The sequence below is a fragment of the Solanum stenotomum genome, chromosome 2, assembly GCF_019186545.1.
Source record: "Solanum stenotomum isolate F172 chromosome 2, ASM1918654v1, whole genome shotgun sequence".
In the NCBI taxonomy this organism is placed as follows: Eukaryota; Viridiplantae; Streptophyta; class Magnoliopsida; order Solanales; family Solanaceae; genus Solanum; species Solanum stenotomum.
In genome coordinates this window covers 65,105,905-65,125,292 of record NC_064283.1, presented here as the reverse complement: position 1 = coordinate 65,125,292, position 19,388 = coordinate 65,105,905, and the positions used below count along the sequence as shown (strand labels likewise).

Genomic DNA, 19,388 nt, shown 5'->3' with positions numbered 1-19,388 from the left:
ATAGTCTACTCTAATGCAAGCATTAGTGGTTACTTATACGGCTCAAATTCGTAATCTATAGATCATACGGAGACAATTTCACTTTGCAACTATATATTTATGCGGCAACAAACCGTACACTAGTTATACCATATGTGGAATTTCATGCGGAGATTAATCATATTCTAGTACAATGAACAAGACAGGCACCTTCACACTCAGCAGTAATCTTTGCGATTGTCGATGCTGTGTAATGACTGAGCTCACTAGAGCTGAGACTGCAAGAAAAAAAATGAGAGAAAGAAATGGCGGTGAGTATGGTTATAAAACAACTTCCGAAATAAAAACTGGTTAGATTTTTGTATGGTTACTCAATTAATAGTTCTTATCTAAAAAAGCCGCCCTTTACTTGATTCTATTTTTATAATAAAGAGAGTGATTTTTTGAGATAATAACTATTCATTGAGTGATCATCTGAGAAATCAACTCAAATAAAAACAGTAGACAAGCAATATACCAAGAAACGTCTTTTATAGTTCTCCAGGTGCTCCTTTGGGTCACGTTTAGTTACTGTATAACCTTCAATTTGGTTCATCTCCTGCAGTAAATACATCATACTACATCAACTAATGTTCTGCAAAAGTCACAATGTTTAAAAGACTAGTGCTTATACACACACAGAAAACTTAAGATATTAGGATGGTAATAGTAGTTATCTACAAACAAAGGAGAAAGGGCAACCGGATGCACGAAGCATTATAAACTTGACAGTAGCAAATTCCAATAATAGCTTCGAGGAACATAATGTTCTAGTATTCAAGTGAAAATATTTTGGTATACAACTATAGTTAAAATTTACTTCTGGTGGTCAAAGCATTCCATTGGAAAGAGTATCAAAGAAAAGGTAATCCGTGCAATACCTTGATCCATGCTGCAAGTTTTGTCCTGCCTGTTGTAATGTCATAGTTTTTTACCTCGAGCAAGAAGGGCTGGAATCTTTCAATGAATGGCGCGTAAGCTATATCCACCTGTCCATCACATATACAAGGTAGTGAATAATGGAATACATGGATAAATTTGCTTCATTTGCTGCATTCCCAGAAAATTATGGTAAACTTTAACAGCGGATTTCACCTTTTCACTTACTAATGCCTATGTTGCTCAGACTCTTCAAAAATGTCAACGGGTGTATATCGGACTCTCCAAAAGTAGTGCAACTTTGAAGAATCCGAGACGGGTACGACATCGAAAGTGAAGAGTCCGCGCAAGACTAATGCATCTATAGATAGGTCTTTTACGAGCGTATATTGAATGACGAGATATGGATACTCACCAGACTTAATGAACCAAGGAAGAAAGATCCATCAACAAACTTGGAAAGAGCAGTCTCAATGGAATCAAATGCTGCAACTACACCAACTCATCTAAAACATAAAGATTCTACCGCAAAGCAAATATGTAAATTATATAGGAGTTAAAACTTACTGGCATCATTTATTTTGTCTTCCTTCAAAGACGAAATTACAGCTTTGTAAAAGGAGTCAAAGTAGGAGAACAATTCATCTGCGAATTCTCTCTTGGAAGGATCCTACATTAGTGAGCACACAAGTTGAGAGACGAGAAAAGTAGGAAAATTTCAAAGGAAAATCTATCAAGAACTTACATCAGGGAAAAGTGAAGGTCCTTCAAAGTTACTGTCAATATATCTAATGAGATCCATACTCTCTCCCTTAACTTCATTGTTGTGTTCCAGTGATGGCACCTGTGAAAGAAAAGAATTAAGTTCTCGGAGTAGCACAACGAAGTGACAGCATAGTGTAATGCAATGAACTAGTACGTAAATTTTGCCACCTAAACCTGTCAATTAGCAGACCTAAATCGACTCATTTACCTTTGATCTATCAATCATTCAGAGATAAGCTAAACTTTCTTTCTAGGGCCTTTTAATTTAACTATGAAATTAATTAAACTAAAGAGTCTACACACGTAATCTTTCAAGTAACAAGAAGCGGGCTAAAGCCACAATAGGTCCTTGCCATCTGAATCAGTAGATATATGGAGAGAAGGGACATTTTTACTAGTAGGGGTCCTGTGGTTCCTACACAACTGCGAATTTCAAAGTTCACGATATTTAAGCAAAATGATTGACGGACCCTTAGATCGCAGATAAAAATATCTTAGAAGGGAACCTCAAGTACACACACGAGAGACATCATTTGGTTTCAAATTATTGTTTAGGAATCGATAAAGCAGGTTTGTAGATTTACTGTGCTAAAATAACAAGCAGACCAGCTTAACTCTACTATGGATAAACCTTCTAGCCTGGACTGGGGAACTTCAAAGAAAGCAGAGACAATAACCATTTGAATAATGATTGTCAACATTTATTTGAAACAATAAATGTCACTTTCACCTTATTTGCTGGATAAACCTTCTCCTTATACCAATCTGGCCTGTTCTTTAGATCAATAGGAACCAACTTAATCTCTTCCTGCAGCCCCTGATTTACATACAAGAATATAAATCAACTAACTTTATAGGTACTGGAAGAAATTCGAGTACACACTAAATTTAACCAAATTTTAGATCAATAGTTGCTCCATACAAACCTTACAATTTCTAGCAATCCACGTACGTTGGGCATATGGGCATGAGTAAGAGATATAAAGCCTTCAACCAAGAAAATGAATAAATTGACTATCACAAGGGAGATAAACTAATATATCGGGCTGATTTCACATATGGTCACTGAATTTTACCAACTATAACAGTAAAGTTACAAAACTGTTTTTTGTCACAGCTTTACCTACTACAAGAATACCATCACAAAATTTATCCGCTATAACAAAAAAGTCACCTTGATGGGTAGGTTTTACTTCATAGTGGATAAAGTTTAGCAACTTTAATGTTATAGTGGGTAAGGTTCAGCTAGTTTAATGCGACAAAAGAAGTAGACATTATTGTTATAGTGTATAAAGGTCAGTAACCATATTTGGACTAACCATATAATATCCGACAAAGAATTTTATCCATTATAACAGTAAAGTCATAGATTTTTATGCACTATATCAGTAAAAGTCACTTCAATGGATAGATTTTAGTACTTTATAGAGGATAAAGTTTAGTGACTTCATTATTATAGGTGTTAGTTACTTTTAACATGACAAAAGAATAGTTAAGTGACTAAACCGTTATTGTATATAATTTAACCATATCATATCATACAAAGAAGAAGAATAGAAATGCAACAATCACATTTGAGACAAACAAAAAAAAGGAGCAATAAAGTAAAAAAACAACTAACTTTGGAGTTCCATCAAAGATTGCTGGTGGCTCTGAAGAGGAATCAAGGGCAGGAGGAAGCATCTCTCTGGAACTTCTGATCAAACAAGGAATTGTTAGAACTAACAAAAACCGTTGAACCCAATAGAAGCGCCGGCTTTTAGAATCGAGTGATTTCACGGATGATCACTCAACTAATAGATATTATCCCAAAAGGTCACTTTTATTCTTGATTTCAATTTTCCTTCTACAAAGAAGGTGATTTTCTGAGATAATAACTATTATTTGAGTGACTATCCAAGAAATCAATTCCTTCAAATCAAGAACCAAAGATCGATGTTTGAAGACAAGTGAGTAAGAAGAGTAGAAGAAATTACAGGTGTGTTTGGTATGAAGGAAAATATTTCAACTTTTTATATTTGGGCAGTCAATACGTTTTTAAAATATCATCTTTGAGAAAATAAGTTGCTTAAAAATCAGAAAATGACTTTACTGATAGGAATAGGAAAAACAAGTTCCTCTCCGCCCTCAACGCTCCTAGCCCCCAACTCTGATTACTACATCCATGCCACCCCCACCCTAGAGGCTGTGCTAGCATTCTGCTTATGAGCTTTGATGCAGACCATGAATTTATGCTAAATATTCACTTAATATGTATAATTTATTCAGAACTTATTGAGACATCTTTTTAGAATCTAGAACCATAAATTGAAAATCCTAGCTCTGGCCTCCTGCTGTATTTGCTTAACAACAACAACAACAACATACTAAGTGTAATCCTACAAGTGGGGACTCGAGAGCATGGTGTGTACGCAACTTTACTCCTTACCTTGTGAAGCTAGACAATGTTTATTTTATAGACCCTCAACTCAAGTAACGCATATGAGAAATCAATTATGTAAAGTAAATATAGTAATGTAAAAGTCATACTAACAAATAAATAATAGAGAAGATAACATAAGCAAACGACAAATAATATGATAACCCAAAGTAAAGGAAACAACAAATATTTTCTTAGATTACATTTGAAACAATATTTTCTAGTTCACTTACCAACCATCAAAAAGATAAGGAGTCAATGGTTTTAAAAAAAAAACTAACTCAACGTAATTTTTTCGCGAGTTTCACATCTCAACTATCAATTGTTTCATTTTTCTACCTGATAGATGATAAAAGTAAACAACTTATTGTTTGAAGTGTGTTTTAATATATAGATGGTTATATTTCACATAGGAAATTAAGTAAAAGTGATAATTCAAGTGTGTTTTCGACGGTTATGTCAAAAATAAGTAAGAAAACAACATATTTTCCAGATAAATATTTTACGTGAATAACATTTTGCTTCTTACCAACCAAACACACCCTAAAACTAGAAGAATACGAGAATTCCCGAAAAAATAGCTAAAAAATAAATAGAGAAAGAGAGTACCCAGAAGCCATTATTGAAACAGCTGGTAGAGCACAAATTTTGGGGCAGCCAATGTGATTCCATTTTAATGGGTATTTAGCATTAGAGAAAGTGAAAGAGAGTGAACTGAAATTGGTTCTCAAAGGAAGAAGAATTGGAGAATTGACATTAATATGAATTTGATACCCAATGCTCGAAGCTGCCATTTTNGCTACCAAACATAGTAAAGCTTATGCAACATTTTATACTTGAATAACTCATGTCTTATCCAGTAACCAAACGGGCCCTAAGTGTAATCCTACAAGTGGGGACTGGAGAGCATGGTGCGTACGCAGCCTTACTCCTTACCTTGTGAAGCTAAAGAGGGTTTTTTCGATAGACCCTCAGCTCATGTAACGCATATAAGAAATCAATTATGTAAAGTAAATATAGTAATGTAAAAGTCATACTAACAAATAAATAATAGAAAAGACAACATAAGCAAACAACAAATAATATGATAACCAAAGTAAATATACAATAATGTAAAAGTCATACTAACAAATAAATAATAGAGAAGATAACATAAGCAAACAACAAATAATATGATAACCCAAAGTAAAAGAAAACAAATATTTTCTTAGATTACATTTGAAACAATATTTTCTAGTTCACTTACCAACCATCAAAAAGATAAGGAGTCAACGGTTTTTTTTTTTTTTTTAAAAAAAAAAAAAAACTAACTCAATGTAATTTTTTCGCGAGTTTCACATCTCAACAATCAATTATTTCATTTTTGTACATGATAGATGATAAGAGTAAACAACTTATTGTTTGAAGTGTGTTTTAATATATAGATGGTTATAGTTCACATAGGAAACTAAGTAAAAGTGATAATTCAAGTGTGTTTTCGATGGTTATGTCAAAAATAAGTAAGAAAACAACTTATTTTCCACATAAATATTTTACGTGAATAACATTTTGCATCTTACCAACCAAACACACCCTAAAACTAGAAGAATACGATAATTCCAGATAAAAATAGCTTTAAAAAATAGAGAAAGAGAGTACCCAGAAGCCATTATTGAAACAGCTGGAAGAGCACAAATTTTGGGGCAGCCAATGTGATTCCATTTTAATGGGTATTTAGCAATAGAGAAAGTGAAAGAGAGTGAACTGAAATTGGTTCTCAAAGGAAGAAGAATTGGAGAATTGGCATTAATATGAATTTGATACCCAATGCTCGAAGCTGCCATTTTCTCCTTTAGGTTTTGGTAATTTGGTTCGTTAATGCGTAGTACTCCTTATCTTCCCACTCGTCTCTGGCGGAACTGTGTTTTCTTCTTCTTTTTTGCTCTTTTCCCTCTTACACTTCGTTTGGATGGTTGTTACATGATGACATTGTATTGTATTGTAACGGTAGTATAAATACAATGTTTGTTTTGATTTGGTTATAATTTTATTTTAGTATTTATTCTTTCTGTTTTGTAGTAGTTCTACTAGGGGTGTGCATTCGGTTTTTCGGTTCGATTTTTTGTTATTCGGTTTGAGTTTTTCGGTTTTCGGTTTTGAAAAAGTATAACCCAATTCGAACTAAAAAAAATTGGTTTGGTTCGGGTTTTCTCTTTTCGGTTTGGTTTTTTTCGATTTGGCTATTTGGTTATAACTTATTTCATAACTAATTAATAGCATAATCAAAGTTATATTTGCATGATTACAAAATAAAATTTTCATATAAGGAAAAGTAACACGAGTAAAACATTAAAACACAATACTATCAATCATTTCAATGAAACTAACTCTAAACTCTAAAGTACTATCACTAAACACAAATCGCATCGAGGTTGAACCAGCAATTCAACTCATGTCTTCAATTAAGATCTCTTAAACCTGAAATATGATGAAAAAACTTTTTAGAAAGAAATAGATAAAAATTTCAAAAGCAAATAGCATACAAATAAAATAAAGCAAGAAAAAAGAGCAAACTGCAAAAGTAAAAAAGTTGACTAGCGCCACTAATTCTAGTTTTGCTAATTTTTTTTTGTGAAAGTGCAAGTAATATGTGATATTTATAGTTATAATGTAAAACCTAATGCCTAAAATTTAGTGAAATAGGATGGCAGTAATTTGATATGGGCCTAAATATTACGGTAATACTGAATTACTAGTACACAAATATTTAATTGTGAAGAAAAAGAAGAGGTTCAGAATTTTCGTTGTTTTAAAATGAGAGGAAATCCTTCTATTTATAGACAACAAAGGATAGTGTGAACAAATATTTATTGTACCTTATCAGAAAGGTTACAACTATTTGAAAAAGTTGAAACCTTTCGGAAAGGGCACAACCTTTCATAAAAGTCACAATTTTTCATAAAAGTTGCAACTCTTCATTAAAGTCACAACTTTTCATGAAAGGGGAAGACTAGTTTTGGAAATAAATAAATTAACAGAGAATTCTGATTTCTGGTAGCGCCACATAGGTGGACCTAAGGTTCTCTTTTATATATATATATGATTAATTATATTTGATAATATTTTTTTATTTTATATTTGATTTGATGTATTAAAAATAACATGTATACATAATTTCAAAAATAATAATAATTATTTGTCTATAGAAGTATCTTCAATAAATATAGTAAATGATGTAAAAAGAGTTTTGTAGAGCAACGGTATCTTTAATTATGGTAATGCGTGAATTAATAATCTTTGTATTACTAATATCACATATTTGATATTTCCATATATTAAGTTATATACATACCTTAATATCAAATAAAGTATATAATGTTTCCATTAATTATGCATAATGTGACTCTACTATTGAATTCAAGCAAAATTATTGAAACATATGATATTAAAGAAAAATCAATGTGCTTATTATAAAAAAAAAAATTAAAAGTTTAACTATGCACCTTGGAATAATCATAAAATTTATATGATATAATATGTTTAAAATAACTGATCAAAACATATCATTAATACCTCTAAATATAATCAGAGAACCCTAAGCCCATCTATGTGGCACCACGACAAGCCATGATTTTCTTTTAATTTATTAATTTTCAAAACTAGCCTTCCCTTTTCATAAAAAGTTGTGACTTTTATGAAAGGTTATGACCTTTCCGAAGGGTTGTGACTTTTCCAAAAAGTTGTGACCTTTTCGATAAGGCACAATAAACATTTGTTCACACTACCCTTTGTTGTCTATAAATAGAGGGATTTCCTCTCATTTTAAAAGAACGAAACTTCTGAACTACTTCTTCTTCTTCTTCTGCATAGTTAAATATTCATGTACTTTGCTCTTATTGAATGGTTCACTGACACCATTGTTTTTGTATCAATACGCTGGTGAATAAAATCGTTCCATCCTGAAAAAATCTATTTCTTTAAACCTTGGGTATTAGAGAGGAATGATTTTCTTAAGGAGACACTGTGCATTCAATGGACTCAATTTTTTCCTTTCTATTTCATTTCATTGTATTGTTACATATTCTGATATGTTTTTTTATAGTCATTAATTTATGCTTATGTTTTTTTGAGTACATGTTTTAAACTCTGTTGTTTATGTTTCTGCAAAGTTATTGTCTCCGATTATATTGAACATATACACATATAGTAGGTATATTCATTGTGCAGAAAATGATTATGGTACTCAATTCCAAGAATTCATATTTTGATATTCTATATAAACTTCTATAACATAAAAGAACTATATATAAGCTTACATATTATCTATTTTTACTATGAAGTTTCTCACTTATCAATTGAAGAAAATCATAATGCAAGTTCAAAAGTTAAAATTGCTTTCACGTTCAAGCATAATTTTGTTTTTGAATCTGTTAACAATTTTTTAAATTTTTTCCTGAGACAAANTAATTTTATTTTAGTATTTATTTTACCTTTTTCATAGTAGTTCTACTCAGTATCCTACAATTTCTTATAGATTTATCATTCAAATTATGAATGTGTGATATTATGCAACACGAAAAAGAATATAACTATCTAAATATTATATTTATTAAAACAATTTAATATAATATAATACGATATATTATGAAATGAGACGTAACGACGATTCAAACAAAGTTTAGAATTTGAGTAGAAGAAGTGATAAAAATGTCACTTATGATTTTCGTTACATTCAAAAAAAAAAATGAAATTGATTTTTGCATAGTTTTGACTCTTTGAAATTTATTTTAAGTGAACATTTTTAATTGATAAAGTTATAGATCTATGTATACATATATGTACCAAGTAAACTAATTTATTAGTACGATTGAAGTATATACCTAATATATACTACTTAAGGATGGTTTGATCGGGTGTATAAAAAATTAATATTGAATATGGTAAATTTTAGTAATACGAGTATTGTTTATATTTGTATTAGTTATATTTGACATTATTTTTTATTTAATATTTAATTCGATATATTATAAATAACATGTATACATAATTTCAAACAAAAAAAATCTTTGTTTATAGAAGTATTTTCAACAAATATAGTAAAATAATATAAAAAAAAAAATTGCCGAGCAACTGTGTCTTTAATTATGCTAATGCATGACTTAATAATCTTTGCATTATTAATATCACATATTTTGATATTTCCATATATTAGTTATACATACTTTAATATCAAATAAAGTATATAATATTGCATTAGTTATACATAATATGACTCTACTATCGAATTCAAGCAAAATTATTGAAACATATCGATATCAAAGAAAAATCAATATGCTTATTATAATTTTTTTTTAAAAGTTTAATATGCACCTTGGGATAATCATAAAATTGATATGGTATAATATGTTTAAAATAATTAATCAAATCATATCATTAATACCTCTAAATATAATTAAACATAAGATAAAAGGATTTTGCATTTTATCAAATTATTATCTTTTCTCCCTCGTATCAAACCATCTCTGACAATTTTAATGATAATACCTATATATTAAATATAATTTTATAAGTTAAATTTAAAAATGATAAAATATACACAAATATTATACCTACCTTGCCTTAGGTTCTTTAATGGTTTGTTTGGTATGACATAAATATTTTAAAAAACACAAAGTTCATAAAATACCCCAAAATTCTATCTTCGCACAAAAGATAAGGCAATCCAATTCTCAAGCTATCATCAATGGAGGCTGCTCTCTTCAGCTTACCTTCCTCTTCCTCTCACTCTTACCCATTTTCCCTGAAATCCCACTTCAACAATCCCTTCATAATCCCCCATTCCAATTCTCACCTCAAATCCAAATCCAGAACTCTAACTATCCGTTCAGCCATTAGCAGAGCCAAGAAAGAAGAAACAGTCGAAACAGTGAAGCAGCAGCTTGAAGATTGTTATCTCTTAGCTGGAATCAGTTACAAGGGGTTAACAGTTAAGCAATTTCAAGATCTTAGGGCTCAACTCCCAGAAACAACAAAGCTTCTTGTTGCTAAGAACACATTGGTACTTAAAGCAATTGAAGGGACAAAATGGGAAGCATTGAAACCATGTATGAAAGGAATGAATGCTTGGTTATTTGTTCATAGTGAAGAAATCCCAGCTGCTTTGAAACCTTATAGGACTTTTCTAAGGGAGAAGAAATTGGAAGAGAATGATTTTACTGGTGGGGTTTTTGAAGGGAAATTTTATGGACCTGATGAGTTTAAGGTGCTTGAGAATTTGCCTACAAGAGCTGAGATTTATTCACAGCTTCTTGGGTCTTTGAAAGGACCGGCGTCAGCTGTTGTTGGGACTATTCAAGCTCCAGCAAGGAATTTGGTTATGGTGCTTAAGGCTTATGTAAAGAAATTGGAGGAGGAAGAAGGTGGAAGTCAATAATTTTGTTGTAATTCTTGGATATGGTAAGTTAATGTTATTGTCAATTTGGTTCAATATTTGAAATTTTTATGAAAGATGGAATTTTGTAAATTTTATGTTTTTGGTAGAATGAATTTATCCTTTGCCATTTGTTCTAATTAGTGTCCTCGTATTTGGCGGATAATTAACTGGATTACTTCATGACTGTTTGAGAGGATTTGTGTTCTGTGGAATGTACTGTCTGCACTTTCCATTATCACTGAACCAAGAAATAGTTTGTCTTCCTGCTCCAGCTCACTATATTTGTCAAACATGAAAAGTGCAGCTCGGTACACTAAGCTCTCACTATTTGAGGAGTTTGGGCTTTGGTGGTAGGCTGGAGGACTGTAGCTTTATTCATGCAGTTTCTTGCTTTTGTTACATGTTGCCATCGGTTGTTTATTATAGTTAGATGATCGCACTATATTGTTGATGTTATTGTTCCTTGCATGTATCCTCTGCAGTGCTTAACTATTACTAGTTGTCATGCTTTCCTTACTGTCGTTTTCCCTTTTCATTAGTACTTTAATTTAGTTCACTTGAGCTGAGGGTCTTTTGGAAACAGCCTTTGTACCTCCACTAGGTATAGGTAAGGTTTGCATACGCTCTACCCTTCCCATACTCCACTTTGTGGGATTTCTATGGGTATGTTGTTGTTGTTGGGAAATGCCGGACCACATTGCATCTATTGTTAGCAACCTTTGTTTGCATTTCTGCAAAAGGTTGTTTCTGTGCTTAAACCGTGACCTCTTGGTGAATTGGGCAGCAACTCTTGCCATTGTACCAAACTCTCCCCTTCCTATGTAGTAAAATAGGGTAGAATATTTTTTTTTTAAAAAGAAGCAGCAACAGCAATCCTACCTCTTATGAGACACATCTTCCACTTTGTAACTGAAAGGGCTGAATCTTCCGGCTTTGTCACTCAGTCCTTTATCTCCTCTTTTCCCCTTTCAGCATTTCAAAACTTACTTTAGTTTTGCGTGGCTATAATCTGGTGGATGATTTCTCTTTAGAAATAAGTTCAGTGCCTTTTGTTTGGGGAAAGGATGGACTAGTTGTTATAGTAGAACTTCAATGTTGTTGACTGGAATTAGTTAAAGGCCTCTGAGAGATATTATTAGGAGGACAAGGAAGCAATGACATTGATCTGGCACTTAAGCCATCTGATTTTGAATGGATGAACAAGATTGCATTTTTTCCTATGTCAAAGCATGCCTATACTTCTGCTTTGGAAAAGCTACGACCTTTAGAGGCTCCAGGGATTTGGATTCTCCAGATGGTTAAGCAAACGTTAAAAGCTGAATCATTTTCAGTAAGTGAAGAAACTTTTGGTTTTATTCTATGTCAGAACATACCTGACCATTGTTGAGAATAAGTTTCTGTTGAAGACTTTGGAGATTTGGATTCTTCTAAATGGGCTGCACAGATAGGCGTCAGGTTTATTGTTGCAGACAACAATTTGAGATAAGTATGCCTTTTTGTAGGTTTAGACATAACAAAGTACTAGGTGTGCAAGGATATTCTACCATTCTTGATGATACCAAAGATTTACTTCCCCACTACATAATGGTACTTTGTGCTCTATGAGATGCACAGTTCTACTGATGGTTCACGTCTAAAATAGGGCAAGATTATTCCATCAAAATGTGAAGACAAGGGACTAATCACAAGTTATCAGTATTACTTATTACTTTTGAACATTCTGATGCTAATATGAGAAATCAACATAAGCAAAGGCCTAGTCTGAAATGCTGGTGAAGAGATCTTACCTTTGCACTATGCTGCTTGTTTTTTTTTTTTAGCCAATACCCGGAAAACCAAGAAAATGTTGATGACCATCGGTTCATCCAGCCTTTACTATATGAACTCTCCTTTCACTGCTCTTCTGCAACAAAAGAAATTTCATGTCTCAGGGTATATCTTTGATGTTGAGATTCTCCTCCATAGCAACTCCACCTGAAAATGACCGCACTTCCTTCCCCAAATATTCTTTTTTTTTTAGAATAGTTCCGCCTTCTGTTTCTACCTTGCGAGGTTATTCTGTTGGTTCTTGTTTGACTTGCCATTCATGCACTAAACTCTGTTTCAACTCTCGGTTGAAGTTTCATCTCAACATATAATATTTGTGCTGTGAATATAATTTTGAGGACTTCTCTAGAGTTCTGATGCTTAAGTTTTAGTACAAATCCGTTGTATCTCATTGACAGATTCCCACATTGGTCGGGGGAATGGAGTGGTGGTCTGCTTATATGGACTTGAGTAATCCTTCCCACGTGAGCTAACTTTTGGGGTTGAGTTAGACCTAGATGTCATATCTTTACAACATTGATTTGTGCAGAAGGAGTAAATTTCCTTCTGCCTATCTAACTTATCTTAGATGAACGGCGAACTCTTTTCACAAAGCTTCACTTATGAAGCTCTGTAGGTATTTCAGTTTCATTAATGTGTATCATGACCTTCTTTGAAATGCTTTACTTGATCCGAGAGATGAGAGCCTATCAGAAACAACATTTCTACCTTCGGTAGGGTTAAGGTCTGCGCACACACCACCTTTCTTGGACTCTACTCGTGGAATTACACTGGATATGTTTTATTGTTGTTGTAATGTGTATCATAAAAAAATGATCAGTATTGAACTGGAGGCTGTAATACAGAATTCTGTTACTGCCTTTTTAAGTCCTTTCTCATTATGAAGACATTGTACTCTGTTCGGCTGTTCCTACATGATTTGTGCCATCATTGCTCACTGCGACTAAGGACTGGTTTGGACATGATTTATTATTTGACGTTGAAATTTTGTTTAGATATGTAATTTGAATTTTTTAAATTATATTTTTTTCTCATAAATAAAAAAGTTCCACAATCTGTGAAAACTATCAAAATTTCTCAACTCTTATACAATTTTACCAAATAAGCTAATTCATAGTTCATAAACAAGGTATTGGTACATTCTAAGGCGCCACATTAATAAATCGTATATCTAATGAATAAATACTTGCAATTGCATGTTATTATAAATTTTTTAATACATACTATTCTACAAAGATTTACTAGTTAATAATAGAAGTAACTAATTGTTTTTTAATATAATATTCTTTCATACAGTATGGACAATCTTCTCACACTGAATACAATTTTTATTACTTCGCAAAATTTAACTCTCAAAAAAAAAGACAAGTTGACAACTAATATGAGACAGAATAAAGTATTACTCTCAACCCTCAGTTTCCAACTCTTCTTGCCTTGTTCCACCTTGGAATTGCTTGGACTTCATTGTTGTGGTATTCATTCCAAATAATCAACAAAATTAAATTATTTTACATTATAAAACCAACAAAATGGATCAAAAACTATAAATCTTAATCTACAAATGACAAAAATTTCTATCGTAATATGAAATTCAGATATTAAAGGACTGTATAAAAATACTATAAATTACAACTTTTAATATTAAAATTTAAAAGTATTTAAACTTAGCATCAAGTCCAAAAGATATATATTTAAATTTCAAAATAGTAATAGCGTTCTATAGAATAAGAACATGAAGAAAAACTATATTACCTAGACATCACAAATCCAATTCCGAATTATATATATATATATTAGATGTCTTGTAATAATTTTTTGTGGCCGAATTCTTCTTTAAATAGCATATATAACGAGAATTCAAGTGATTTTAAGATAATAGTATACATTAAATAATTATAATTAAGTGATTTTATATAGTGTATACAAACAAATAACATGCAATTATTAATTTTGGTGTAAATATATCAAATAACTTTTACTTTCGTACTTTCATTAACGATTTATTTTGGTTTTGCATTCATGATATTTATATTGAAATGTCAATTAATTTAAATTCGAACCATATAACACCTATTAAAAAAAGGTCTTTTAACATGATTTAGTTTATTTTTAGGCTCAAAATTTAAGAGATGTGATAGTTATCTTTACTTTCATAGCATGTTTATTAGCTGTTATTTGGTACGCTGGACAAGCATAAATAATTTTGAGATAAAAATCATTTTTTTGGTGAATTTTATATTTTGAATCTTCTACATAAATTATTATTGATTATTTTTTAAAATAATCCTCAATATTAACTAGATTAAGTATTATTTAAATATAATCGACTAAAGACATTAATTTGGCATAAAATTTCATTCATATGATAACTAATTCATTAATTTCGTACACTTGTAATTAATCCACAAACACCTATAATAATTCAGAAAATAAACTCGCAAAAACACTATTATTCAAATATATTTTTCATCATTATATAGTATATACTACTAACAAAACCAAATAATCTCTCAAATACAAACAGGGCAAAAACGAACTTGTCTTCTCCGAGAAGAGAAGAGAAAAAGCCATTCGAATACAGCAGAGAAGCAAAGAGTAAGCATTTCTACTTCTACCAAACTGTACAGAGCCCCTCTCAAAGCAGCAGCAGCAGAAGAAGAAGAATCTGAAGAAATGGACGATTATACTAGAGAAATGATGGACCTCAAAACCCTCGTTACACGAACCCTAGAGAAGAAAGGCGTACTCGCTAAGATCCGAGTAATTAACCCCTTTTCTCATCTACATTTTCATTTTTTAAATGTATTTGCTTATAATTTATTTATTTATTGACGTAGAATGATCTTAGGATCCGATCTGGTTGTTACGTATCAATGCTTTATGATATTTCTAGTTTTTAAGTTTTTTTTTTTAATCGCGGTGTCCGAGCCAGCTTATGAGCAGCTTGACTCATTTCAAGTACCAAGTAACTCCGCCAAATGCATGGAAATAAGTCACCTACTCCCTCCGGCCCTTTAAGGAGGTGTTTGGTGGGAGTTATAAGATATAATAATTAATAATCTCAGGAGAAAATGCAGTATTATTTTATACTGTGTTTAGTTGGAGGTATTAGTTAATCCTTGGATTGTTTATTCCACTATCTATACCTTAGTGATGAGATAAGTTATCTCATATACATGGTGGAATAACTTATACCGGGATAATTAATCTCGAGATAACTTGTTTCCAACCAAACGACTCATAAGTGTCTTAGTTTGATTGGGCACAAAGTTTATGAAGCAAGAGAAACATTTGAATTTTGTGGTTTTAACTTAAAAAGATGTATGTAGTACTTTTAAATCTTGTGTTCTTAAACGTTCTATGGAAGATGTTGGAATTGGAAAACTTACTAAATACAGAAAGAGACTCTCTTTTCGGGATAGACCAAAAAGGAAAGTAAGACACTTTAATTGAGATGGAGGGACGGAGGGAGTACTATTTTGCCGCCTCTGGAATTCGAACTTGAGACCTCATGGTTCTCAATGCGCAACTCTTTATTATTTCAATGATAGTGTGGATTGTAGAATCCATGAAAGGAGGATGTATTTGGAAATTGTATTTTTATTTTATAAATAACAATAACCAAGCACTAAGACAATGCTTGTGATTACATGATCAGGGGTTCCCCTATACAAAAACAAAAAGAAAGGAACCCATTTGTACAAAAAGCCTATTCTTGCAGTGAACTGATCTAGTCTAACATGTTGTTTTCATCCTTTAGCTACATAATTGTAGTAAAAACTACAAACTGATGATCTCTAATTGTTGATCACATTTGCTTCCTTTGAATTGGGTCATTCTTTTCTTGTTGTAGATTGTATTCTGTATAAGATATTTTTCAAATTTTACATATTTTTATGGTGTGACAATTTGTAGGCTGAACTTAGAGCAAGCGTTTTTGAGGCAATTGAAGACGAGGATAGGGTAATTGAGAAGGATGAAACCTTGCCTCCTGCGCTATTGGGTAGCTGCAATGATCAGGCAAAACAACTCCATAACTCACCTTCAGGTCATTTTTTATTTTTGTCCTTTTTGTTGGTCTTTTGCTTAAATCATTGCAAATTTTTGTGTTAAAGACGGAAGGAGACATACTTATCTTCTCTAGAACATTTTTATCGACTTTGGTAATATATATCAGAAAGCTGAGTGCTTTTCATATACTGCAGCAGACCGTCTATTAAAAGTCACAATCTGTTGTCTGGATTGACATTTGGTCGAACAACCTCTGCCAGCTCTTCAGACCTAGAAATTCAATATCTTTTTTAGGATCTGATTCTGTGAATCTCACTCCTGATAAACCTATGTCTAACTTGCAGATGGCTACACCTTTTGCTTTCCCAACAAATATGTTACTTTCCTATTTCAGATTCATTTAGTTTGTATTTTGTGATGAAATAAGATATCCAAAACAAATTATAATCTCCAATATCAAATTTAATGTTTCCAAGACACTAAAAAGTCTTGGAGAAAATACTAGAGAGTGTACATTTTTTCTTCCATGTCTAAACGGTAAATAATCTTTGATTTATCTCAGGTAAACATATTGAAATGCAAATGTCTGGGAGCATGATAATAATATGTTTAGTACTTGACAATATATCTTTTCTCCGTAACTACTAAGCCCTAAATTAACTACTAAACCCCTACATAGTCTAATATTTCAACTTTTGGCATTTTATGTCAGAGAACTAGTGAAATGTGTTCATTCCATCTTTTAGTGTTTCTTTCCCTCTTTTTGATTGCTTTTTAAACACTATTTAAATCATGCTTAAAATATATTCCCAAAACCTCTTTTTCCTTCACATTCTTAAGCCAAACTCATAACTATTCTTGGTTTACTCACTATTTGGCCCTCATTATATTGTCAATGCTCCAAATATCTAGCTGGGCATGTGAGGGTGTGTAGAGAATTTCACATTGGTTGGGGGAATGGATTCTTATTATATGGTCTTGGCAACTTCATAAAGAATGTCTTAGCTGAATATACAAAAAGCAACATCATTTACAAAAAAATACTAAATTTTGAGGGCTATACCCCTTGAAGTAAAACTTCTCTGGTTACTTTAGAATTTTCTCAAAGGTTTCTAGACATGTCTTAATTGAATCTAACTGGGATGATAATGTACCTCTTCTTGCAGTCCGTACATCTTATGATCAATGCATCAACATAGTTGTGTTTTAGGTCTAAGAAGTGTTAAAATTTAATACATCCTTGATCCTCGAATAGTAGATCACTTTGCTTATTCATTTTAACAGTTGTTCTGTGTGCAGGAAGGCTACTAACTGCACTTATATGTGAATATTTGGATTGGGCTCAATTAAACCACACACTTAAGGTGTATTTGCCAGAGTGTAACTTGGTAATCATGTACTGTGCTCTCCGGTGTGAGTTTATAATACCTTTCACAAAGTCTTGTCAATATTTAGTTTTAATTACAAAGAACCCATTGTGTGATTGTGCAGCCAAAGGAGTCATGGAAATCTGAGCTAAAAGAATTCAGCAGCAAGAATGGATATGATCTTAACAGGAATGGTGACAGTGCTCCGTTGCTTTTGGATGTTCTTGAAGGATTCTTGAAATACGAGGTTTGACATATAAACGTTAGTTATTGATTGACATGTATAAAGAAGTGTATCAATATATAAAAATTGATATAAAAACTTAGTTGGTAGTAACTAATTGTTGTTCTGCTTTTGGGATCTCCAATGTTCTGGCTGTGTTGTTGCTGTTATTCCAGATGGTTGGAGGTGTTAATTTGTGTAAATAATTTTATTATAGTATTTGCAAATAACAGTTTCCTGTACTATGTGGGTCAGTATGCAAAAGTGTGTCTACTAGAAATAATAGCAAGTAATGTTTCTAATTTTGTTTTATTTTTTCCCAGAACTTCTCTCAAGCAAAGGGTGCTGGATCTCTGTCCAACACTGAAGCTAGGAATGTTAGGAAGCCTTCTTCATCTTCAGTTGCCGGGGGGTTACCTCCGTTGGGAAGGTTAACATATAAAATATTATCACTTCTTTTACTCATTTGTTTGGATTTAAAATTGACTTGGAACCATTTTACCCCACAGGCCAGGTTCTGCTGCGCAGTCATCTGGTAAGTAATCTAGCTGGCCCTCCCCCTTTCTGGCAGTTAATTCCCGTAGCATGAATTTCTGATATTGTTGAGTTTCTAGACAGAAGGGCAGGTTCATCTATATCCGGATATAGGAAAGATGAATACAACTGGAGATATGAAAATGAAGAGCTTTCGCAAGATGTAATGCTTGCCTCATCTGCCTTAGAAAACCTTCAATTGGACAGAAAAGCTCGGAACCTTACCACTTCATGGCGGTCAGTGTTTAAACTCTCAAAGGACTTAAATTACATATTTGGTTATAATGTAATTATCTGTTGGATTGTAATGAGTCCTCAGTTTTTGTGGATTATAGTGCCAAAAAAATCATGTTTTTTAAGTGCTCCCCTCAAAGACATTACTATGCTTGCAAAGTCCTCCCATTTTATTTGATAGAGTAGATGTTTGTTACATCTACATGTCAAGGTAAGGGTAAGGTCTGTGTACACCCTAGTAGAAGTTTGTTACATGAGTGTCATTGGAAGTTCAAGTATATCATCGTGATAAGTGATTGCCAAGAACTGATGATAAGCTGCGGAAGTTATTGAAAAACATTCAGAGTAGTTTTTCCTTTTGTTGATGTCTCCGTCGTTTGTCATCCTTTAAATTACTGTCCAGAAAATTGAGTGGTATCTCAACTGAATTTTGCAGGCACAGAGGTGATGGCATTTCTGAGGATGATGGCAGGATCGAATAGATGAGATTATATCGTCTCCAAATCACTAATTATATGGGAATTGATGATATCCTTCAACGTAGAAATGCAATGTTCTAATGTACGCTATGTATGATTTATATACAATATTGCTTGTAGTAATTTGTGTGTGCTTCTCATTTTCCTTTCTTTTTTCTTTGTTCATTTTTGTTCTCTCCCCCTATCACGATGTCCCTTGTGTGGCTAAGCAAGCGGTGTT

The 19,388-nt window shown here is 32.3% G+C and overlaps 3 protein-coding genes across 5 annotated transcripts; 2 read left to right on the top strand and 1 right to left on the bottom strand.

The window, feature by feature from the left end:
* Positions 1 to 43: 43 nt before the first annotated feature.
* On the bottom strand, positions 44 to 5,966 carry LOC125855440 (protein IN2-1 homolog B-like). The gene is made up of 11 exons (XM_049535164.1): positions 5,907 to 5,966; positions 4,691 to 4,878; positions 3,284 to 3,358; positions 2,589 to 2,649; positions 2,393 to 2,479; positions 1,643 to 1,741; positions 1,465 to 1,567; positions 1,313 to 1,389; positions 900 to 1,007; positions 497 to 577; positions 44 to 257 (listed from the first exon to the last, which is right to left on the bottom strand). Exons 2-11 carry the CDS (start codon positions 4,873 to 4,875, stop codon positions 246 to 248), a joined length of 888 nt encoding a protein of 295 aa, XP_049391121.1. The 5' UTR covers positions 4,876 to 4,878; positions 5,907 to 5,966; the 3' UTR covers positions 44 to 245.
* A 3,760-nt stretch (positions 5,967 to 9,726) lies between these two features.
* LOC125855319 (50S ribosomal protein L10, chloroplastic) lies at positions 9,727 to 10,620 on the top strand. Its single transcript, XM_049535032.1, has one exon. It carries the CDS (start codon positions 9,804 to 9,806, stop codon positions 10,491 to 10,493), a length of 690 nt encoding a protein of 229 aa, XP_049390989.1. The 5' UTR covers positions 9,727 to 9,803; the 3' UTR covers positions 10,494 to 10,620.
* Positions 10,621 to 14,829: 4,209 nt separating this feature from the next.
* Positions 14,830 to 19,312, top strand: LOC125856666 (protein TONNEAU 1a-like). 3 transcript variants are annotated; one of them, XM_049536254.1, is made up of 8 exons: positions 14,830 to 15,080; positions 16,236 to 16,368; positions 17,631 to 17,727; positions 17,801 to 17,945; positions 18,245 to 18,351; positions 18,431 to 18,456; positions 18,536 to 18,692; positions 19,126 to 19,312. In XM_049536254.1, exons 1-8 carry the CDS (start codon positions 14,994 to 14,996, stop codon positions 19,169 to 19,171), a joined length of 798 nt encoding a protein of 265 aa, XP_049392211.1. In that variant the 5' UTR covers positions 14,830 to 14,993; the 3' UTR covers positions 19,172 to 19,312. The 3 variants fall into 3 exon arrangements, 2 of the variants coding, with proteins under 2 accessions (XP_049392211.1, XP_049392212.1); XR_007445549.1 differs by having other exon boundaries at positions 14,834 to 15,080; positions 17,631 to 17,719; positions 17,823 to 17,945; positions 18,540 to 18,692; XM_049536255.1 differs by having other exon boundaries at positions 14,834 to 15,080; positions 17,631 to 17,719; positions 17,823 to 17,945.
* Positions 19,313 to 19,388: the final 76 nt, after the last annotated feature.